We start from the raw sequence: 9,145 nt of genomic DNA on the forward strand, positions 1-9,145 counted from the left end.
TTTGTATCAGCACTTGACCTAATGGGCTTCAACGATTAGGCCCATATGTTGTCTGCGCGTAACTTGTGCAAGCCGGCCCAACATTAAACATGTCTGATGGGCTTTGACCAAACCTCACAGAACTCCACCTGTTTGGTCCAAGTCCATAACCCTTACTTTGTGCCGACACCTCTTGATGCTTGAGCAAGCCTGCTCATCTTCTGCATCTCCTTGTCTTCTCTTATCTCTTCTCACTTCTCTCAGCTTAACCTTGAGCCAAGCTTGAAGTTCCTTCATGATCTTCTTTAAATCTGCATAAGCTTCAACTTATACACCACAACCGCTCAAGTAGATTAAAACACTTAAATCCACTTAGCCCCATCAACGAACATAGACATCACGCCTGATGAAAGGTATGTGACAATCTCATTGCCATTCTGAATATCCATCACCTTCATCTATTGTCTTGAGTTGCGAACTCAGCTGCTACACTCCAAGTGTCAAGCTCAACTCCTCATTGACGTCGTGTTACTTCATATCTTGTTACTCCTCGTGAACTTATCAACAACACAACCTTGCTGTCAAAATCACGAACCTGTTCAAGTGCTTGAACAGAAACCTGAACATCCTTCTGCAAGTTGATTTCCTCCTTGGCCTTTCGATTCCACTCATGTGCACTGAGCCTTGAATCAAATTCCTTGAATACTGTGCAACAACTTTTGAACCATATATGCTTCAGACTTGAAACAACCTCTGATTCTCTACTTGTTTAAAACACTCTAGCCTTGAACACGTTTTGTACTGCTGTTACTCAGAACAGGACCCGCCATCCAACCATCACTGCTGGACAGACTCTCGACATAACCTTTATTCACCCTTCATGTTGTTAACAGAAATTGCTACCACATAATTCTCCTTGAATCAACTGTAAACCCTTGAAGTCACTCATGCTCCATATCTCTGAAACAGTCTTTGACTTACCCTTGATGTTCTTGAACAGATTACACTTGAGCATCACTTTGTGCCGCTGCACACTTAAGCAGGACATGCCGCCTAAAACCATATGATTAGGAAGACTATCGACAGAAATATCTTTGCTCCACCATCTGATCAAACTGTTCTGCAATAACAGAACCTCCACTAACAGATTTAGACCCCACTGCTAGTTGAATGAACTGAGTCTTATACCATTGAATCCATGATACACCTTGGCTCTCCTCACGAGTTGCATGTGATGTCTTTATCTAGAATCCCTGATATCACTCCTTTTCTCAGTTGTGAATCACCATCAACGACTTGAACACGCCTGTTAGTCATTGAACCCGCCAGTAGCATGATGAGTACCTGGCCATCGATGAGTATCTAGCCATTTGCTAATGGACTTTCCTGAGGACACTGCCTCAATATTCCCCTGTGATGCGACCAAATATCCAGAACTCCACATGTTCTAATCCATAAATGCAATCGGCTTTTCCTGCACTTATACCTTCATGAAACTTCTTTCAGTTCCATGACATGAGCTTAAGATGAGCCTGCTTGTGGAGAACAAGTCTTACCCTTCCTGAGATGGACATACTATAAGACAATTCTCTGCAATCCCTGCAATGTCTTCTAACAGTTTCTTAATTTGCTTCATCTCACCATTCTTCATCTTCACTGCCAATATTTCAGTATCTCTTGATACTTACATACCTTCAGTTTAACCAAGTACCTCACCACGTGTTATCTTGCATCATACTCGGCTCTGATTTCGTGGTCCCTTGTATCAACCTCACTGCAGTGTATTCATGATACATATGCCGATTTACTTGTCTCGCCGACAAGTTCCCTTATGTAAGACTCCTCTTACAAATATCCTAATGATGCGCCTTGTACTTGTTAACTGACCTTGACACTCCTGGCCTTGACACACTGAACATATCCACGCCCCTCTTGTCATGGAATAACCTTTCCTTTCAGCTCTTACTCCCTTGAGCTGACCATGTTGCTAACCGAAACTTTTACCCCTTTAGCTGAACCAATCAAGACATCTTCTAACCAGTGACTCACTCCACCTGGAATCAGATTATATATATCCTTGATGCATCAATCTTTATATAATCTTAGTGGCTCCACCTGAATCAAATAACCCTTTAGAAGTACCATGTCTCTGTAACTAATTTTCTGCAACTGGTCTCCCATCATCTATGTCTGTGATGCTCCTGAGATAATCCCTTACAGCTTCTCTTATGTCAAACTCGAGTCTCATGATGAGTTTCTCCAGCTGTAACTATACTTGAACCATAACATGTTCAAATCTGAAGTTCCGACCTGGTCAAGTCTACAAATTTCTCCTTTTGCCTTTGAGCTTCGATTCTTGTCTGAGAGCTCCACCTTGACCATTGTGGTCGTGACACCAGACCGACGTCCTTACTTCTCCTCTGAGTCTATTCATCTGGAATTTCTGACTTAAACATCCTTGACGATTCCTCTAAGGTATAACTCACACACGCTTCTACTAACTGTGGTAGCGACTTTCTGCTTTTTGAACAAGTGTTGATGACTGTTGTCTCATACCCTTTTTCCTCAGGATTACAACCTGTTCAACCCGATTCCGCCTACGCATTTTTTTCTGCCTTTGACCAGAATCTTCAAGTTAAGTCTAACCTTGAATCGCCTTTTTCTTTGGTTTCCTGTCACTCACACGACCTTACTAAAGTTACTACATGATGTTACCACAAATAGCCATTTGCTCCAACATACCCTTGTGTAGGCTTTTACACACTTTGTCCTTGATCTAGTTGCTTTTTCGTGGAGGTACAACCTATTCCTGCCGCACTGACTTGGTGACCATTCTGGCTTTCTTCTTACCGCCAAAAACTTTCTGTGTCACTCACACAACCTCACTAAAGTTGTTACATACCACAAATAGCCATTGCTCCAGCATATACTTGTGTAGGTTTTTACACACTTTTCCATTGCCCTAGTTTCTTCATCGTGGAGGTACACCATGTTTCAGTCACACTAACTTGGTGACTCTTCTGACTTTCTTCTACCAGCCAGAAACCATTCCTCTCATGCACCCATGAGCCTGACTTGAACTGACCCAAAACAAATCACCTTTGTTTCGTCATATTGTTGTCACACGACAACCAACCTGTGCAGCTGCAAGATCCGTTGATCATCTTTCGCTAAGATAACCTATATTCCTTGTGATCTTTGAAAAACCTTCAGTCCCTGTGAGATTGATAACCTTTGATTCCATCTCCTTAAGTCTAGCTTTGACTTAATGTGAGTTTGTCTTCCCTTGAGATATCCTCCATCCCAAACGACTCAAATCAATCTCCAACACTGCTGATCACAAACACGCCCACCTGTGCAGCCTTCTTGCTGCAGCTTACGCGAGTCTTCCCTTTCTTGCAAATACCGCTGCATCCCTTGCAAGTCTCTCATTATGATTTCACCAACCTGAAACCACCACGTGCTTTGAGATCATCCTCTATGAACGTTTCTTCCTTTGTCTCTGACGCCGTTGTTGTCTACCACAAACGAATGCCATCTGCTTTCTCTGACGCTACATGTTCAATGTCATCTTTGGTTTGTCATACTTACTGTGATCGTGACTACAAATCTACTGATTCTTCTTCTCCAGAATTGCCAGCTGATGTCGATGCTAACTTGAAGCTCCTGCAGAACCTAAATCACCACTGCCTCAAACCAGAAGCCCTTTGACTCAATCCTTATCCAACCTCAATAGCCCGTAGACACCAAACTCCTCTTCCTGAGAATTTCCTTTGTAACAATTTGAATGAACACCTTGCCTTGAACATCACTCTGAACCGCTGCTGTTGCCAACAGATCCCGCCGCTTAGCTCAACTTGCTAAGAAGACTTTCGACGCAAACAAATCATTACCTCTGCAACCGTGATACCCTGTAGACCCATTTTTTCTTCCCCTCATATGCTCTGAGAAGCCAAAACAAACTACTACTGAATCCCATGCAGAAAACCCGAAACATACATGTTTCCATCCTGAATCAATCTCGATTTGACACTGCAACCTGTTCAGCCGAACTCTGCCTTGAACAAGTAACTCCTCGTTCTCGCAGATCCATTCCAGCAGAAAACTATGTGTTGCACCAAACACATATCTGCTTAGAAAACCACACTTCATTCCCTCTGAAAATAGCAGTCTTGTAGTATCTTGTTCTCTGAACCTCTACCCGACTGTAGACTCTCATAATCACACATAGACAAACCCGCATAAGTCGATCTCTTTCAACCCTTCTGCAACACCCTTCACGCTGACTAAAGAATACCATCTGAAACAGCCATGAAACACTCATATCATTCAAGGTTCTAAGGCGTCCCCTAGTTCCAAGAATTCCATGAGATACCGAGCTGAAATAACCACATATATTAGAACATCATCTGCAACTGATATACCATGTAGAGATAACCTAAGAACACCGTGAAATCCCTCACTGAATCTTCAGACAATCCCATACAAAAACCAGTGAGAAAACCCTTTGTGCTCCACTATGCTTTCAGTTCCAATAACTTGTAGAATATGAAGAAATCTGAAACTCCAATGCATATAGTCACACACACCTTGTGACTATCACACACTCCTTGTGACTGCAGATCGAAGACAGCTCTGAAACCTTTCTTTCTTATGCTAGCAGCCTGCCACCATCTTATCTTGTGAGTAACCCGAAGTCCTTCTCACACAGTAGCAGATTCTTGCACCCCTGGAGAACTTTAGAGAAACTCTGATTTCATAATTAGAAATCATCTCAACTGATTCAACGGACTCGTGAATCCTTCCTCCGTAAACTTGTGCGGCTGCAGCGAAGAACGTCCAACAGTTTTTCTTCTTCTTTTGTAAACCGAAAATCTCTTTGACCTGATCTTGTAACTTGGTTTATCCTCTGATTTTTAACTTAATCAAATTCCACGTGTGTAGAACCACGTGACCACCAACTTCCATTAAACCTTGCGAGTTTCTTCTGTCTCGCTTGGAAGCTTCTTCATATGTTTTTCCTCCTCGAGATGTGGACTCCATGAATCAATGAGCCTATACTCTGATACCACTTGTGGGGGTTATGATACCCACTTGTTGCAGAATACAAGCTCATGATACCCATGTCCCTTTCACTACTCATACGATTCATCCTTCTTCATGACTCAAAAATTGTTCACCCAGTTCACGGTCGCAGCGCGCTACATCTGGGGTTGATTCAGGATCCACAATATCCACTATGAAGTATCGGAAAACACCTCCGATGTGGTTTACAAGATCATTACTCTCTATGTCATGGGTATACAAACCCTAGATAGTATAAAGAGAATACAAGAGAAGTAGATGGCTAAGAGCTAAGCCTAGGATTACATATATATCACCAGCTCACTCTATCTCTCCAAGAGACGCCATGGAAGCTCCCGCCTCCTAGAGGTTCAGCTTGAGTTTGGAGATCTCTGTCGTGATCTCTCTTTCTTTGTATTAGCACTTGATCTAATGGGCTTCAACGATTAGGTTCATATGTTGTCCGTGCATAACTTGTGCAAGCCGGCCCAACATTGAACATTTTGTATGGGCTTTGACCAATCCTCACGTCCCAAAATATAAATTTCCATTTGTCGTGCAGAAAAAACGATCTCTAGAATTGAAAAGGACAGATTTATTAAAAATCCAACCAATCAGACAAAAGCCTCACACCTCTCTATTGGGATCTGAATCTTCACTTTCTCTGAGATTCTTTTGTACGAAGAAAAAAAAGAACAGAGGAGAAGAAGAAGAAGAAAAATGCCGCATGGAACGCTTGAAGTTGTTCTTGTCAGTGCCAAAGGTCTCGAGGATTCTGATTTTCTGAGTAAGCTTTCGTATAATCACTTTCTTTTCTGATGTTGATTAGTAAACGTGTTTAAATTGCGAATGTGTATGTTCACGTGTTTAAATGTTTCGACCTTTTTGGGATCAAAGATTTAATATTGTGAAACGGTTACTCCCACTGATATTCCAATGAATCGGATTTTTGTGGATCTGTTTTATGAAACATCGATAACAAGATTCACATTCCTATTTGAGATATATATAAATCTTGATATATATAGTCTAATTGATGGTTATGGACATGTAAATCTGTTTTTTTTTTCTTTTAAAGAAGATTAAGATCAAAGATGGGTTGCATCTTTTTTGACTGACTCGTGCTGGCTTAAAAAAACAGATAGCATGGATCCTTATGTGCTCCTCACATGCCGGACTCAAGATCAGAAGAGCAATGTTGCATCAGGTAAGTTCTCTCAATCAAGATCGTTTGTGTTTCAAGATTTAAAAATAAATGAACCTTGTTTTTGTCAGGACAAGGCACAACTCCGGAATGGAACGAGACATTTATCTTCAATAGCCGTGTTCGTTTGTTAACCGCAAGATGCTCCCGCTGCGGCAAGAAAAAGCACGGTGATGATGATCAGAATAATAGAATCTGAAGCTAAAGTAACCGCCAACGATTTCCGGAGACACAAAAAACTTGACGCCGGTGCCGCTAAAATTTTCAGCGTCCCTTCTACTGCCGCTGCGTCATCGGTGTTGCGTGTTGTTAATCGCCACTGCGGTCATGGGTGTTGTGTGTTGACGTGATTCCCGTTTAATTTTTGGTCGTTGCCGCTGCGTCTTGCGGCTAAGAAACGAACACGGCTAACGTCTCTGAAGGAACTACAGAGTTAAAAGCCAAAATCTTTGACACAGATGTTGGCACGGAGGATGATCCCCTTGGTGAAGCAACGTAAGATCTTCTAACAATATTAACCATGATCAAATTAAATAAGATATTTGGATTTAATATCTAATTAAGGAGACAATGCAGTATTTCACTGGAGGCGGTTTTCTTGGAAGGAGATATCCCACCATCTGCATACAATGTGGTGAAGGATGAAGAGTTCAAAGGCGAAATCTGGATCGCACTATCCTTCAAACCTTCGGTATAATAAACAATCAAATGATGTCTTTGCATCGTTCTTGATTTTCTTTTTAAAGGATAAGTCTGGATGCTGAAGAACAATGTGATTGTTTGTTTGTTTGGTAGGAAAACCGAAGCAGGGGTTTCGAAGAGGAGTCTTATGGAGGCTGGAAAAACTCTGAAGCATCTTACTAAAGAGAAATAACATCAAATACTCTTTAATTTGTTGTCTTGGGAATAAAATGTTGAGCTAACCTCTTGAAAAGGAGTTATTATTATTATTATTGTTGTTCTGTTCGGTTTGAAATTCAAAACTCTTGAGAGTTTGATTCTTTTGTCAAGAATTTGTTTCAGTCTTGTTTTGGTATTTAAGAAAATATTTTACAACTCTAGTTTTTATGATCATAACTTCATAAGTCACGCAGTTATTAGGCACATACATAGATCTACATATACTAGTTTTTTCTTATATTAAAAGCTTGTGGAAGTCTCTTTAGTTTCCTGCAATTGTCTGCTGCAAAGTAGCAACCACGGACATGCAACAAGGTAAGCTTGAACTTTTATTACACATGTAGGGATCAGGAGACTTCTTTTTATTTGATTTAGGTTCTTCATTCAGTGAGAGTTTGATGCTGGAGAACTTAGGCAATATTCCGAAATCAGGTAAAGGTAGATTACTATCACTATCAGCACTCCCTGCAGCTGTAAAGTGTTGCCCAAGGTACCTGCGGATGTCATCGTCCTCTGTTCGAACTGAAGTTGGGTTCGTTTCAAGTCCATTTTCTCGATTTCATGAAGATATTTATCATTTCTCCTTAGTATCGATATTAACCCCAAATCTTTCATTACGTACTTCAAACTCCACCACCACCCCCACCACACACACACACACGCTTTAATCCTAAATTTCATCCACCGTCAACAATTTGGTTTTCAATAATTTTACGTATACAGATGCTGATCATACCTTACTTTTAGTTATACTTTGAAAATGTCCACACAAAAAAAAAAAAAAAAAAATATATATATATATATATATATATATATAAATTGAAAATAACATGTTCATTTTATGTTTAGATAAACGTTTTTGATTATATTGGACATGTTTGAATCTTCTTTTTCTTTAACCAAAAAAAAAGATTATATTGGACATAAAAGAGGTCAAATGCATGGCTGTGCCTGTCTACCTATTTTGTTGACTTTGACTCCTAAATTCATGATTATCACTTTGTTATTTACAAAAAGTAAGATTGTTTTATATTTTTCAAAGCCCACTTCTATGATTCTATTACAAAGTTAGTTGAATAGATTACTTATTTATTCTTCTGGTTGTTGTCTTCATATATATACATGTTGACCGATCAATTTCTTTGGGAAGAAATTTCAAAATTAATTATTCGAAATATTCGTAGTTTAAATGAGTAGTTTTCATTCGTAAATATCGTCTACGTATGTTCACAGTAAACCATAAAAAAGCTTACATTAAAAATTAGACAACGGCATTAATAAAATACTACCTCTGACAAACTAGCATGGCAGATGCTTATTATAGTGATCCATGATCAATATATTCGAAATACATCCCTCATAGTCATATATATATACAACTATAAACTTAAACTAGCGTATCTTTTTCTTATTTAGCTAATACAAAACAAAAATCAACTTGAAACATGATTTTAACGTCGTATGTAATAAATTTAAATACAAAAACCCTACAAAGTTTCTATGTGTGTGTGTGTTTATCTACATGAGATAATTTTTTCAGACAAGAAAACTGAGAATTTCTTTCTCAAATAAAAACCTAGCATAAACTAAATAATATGGAACGTATCATTTGTTGTGAAGGGGGTTTGGACCGTCGGGAACTTCTCTAACTGAAACTCCGTAGATCTGATCGTTCTTCTTGCCAGTTTTCCTTTCCGGTAACATTCTCTCACCGTCAAATCTTAGCTGCGGAAACTGTTTTTGGAACTCCTCCGTAGCCGTCATGCTAGGAAGCTTGCGGGCGTCTGAGGAGATACGAAGTCCGGCGAAGAAAAAGATCACCACGATTAGAAACGATAATCTCGAGCTCCAAAACTTCATTTTCTTCTTTTTTTCCCGGAGAGATTTCTTGGTTTCTTGGCTAATGCTGTTTGATATGGTCCATGTGGATGAGTTAAGCTTAATGTATATTAATATTGTAGGATCTTGTAAGAGAAGGAAAGAAACAAAATTCTTATT

The 9,145-nt window shown here is 39.7% G+C and overlaps 2 protein-coding genes across 2 annotated transcripts; one reads left to right on the forward strand and one right to left on the reverse strand.

Annotated features, from left to right (window-relative positions):
- Positions 1-4,969: 4,969 nt before the first annotated feature.
- On the forward strand, positions 4,970-7,308 carry LOC106420414 (16 kDa phloem protein 2-like). Its single transcript, XM_013861247.3, has 6 exons — positions 4,970-5,830; positions 6,185-6,250; positions 6,319-6,366; positions 6,643-6,742; positions 6,824-6,938; positions 7,043-7,308. Exons 1-6 carry the CDS (start codon positions 5,764-5,766, stop codon positions 7,109-7,111), a joined length of 465 nt encoding a protein of 154 aa, XP_013716701.1. The 5' UTR covers positions 4,970-5,763; the 3' UTR covers positions 7,112-7,308.
- A 1,221-nt stretch (positions 7,309-8,529) lies between these two features.
- LOC111210852 (CLAVATA3/ESR (CLE)-related protein 14-like) lies at positions 8,530-9,145 on the reverse strand. The gene has a single exon (XM_022711557.2). The coding sequence runs from the start codon at positions 9,005-9,007 to the stop codon at positions 8,753-8,755; it is 255 nt and encodes an 84-aa protein (XP_022567278.1). The 5' UTR covers positions 9,008-9,145; the 3' UTR covers positions 8,530-8,752.

This window comes from Brassica napus, chromosome C9, assembly GCF_020379485.1.
Source record: "Brassica napus cultivar Da-Ae chromosome C9, Da-Ae, whole genome shotgun sequence".
Taxonomy (NCBI): Eukaryota; Viridiplantae; Streptophyta; class Magnoliopsida; order Brassicales; family Brassicaceae; genus Brassica; species Brassica napus.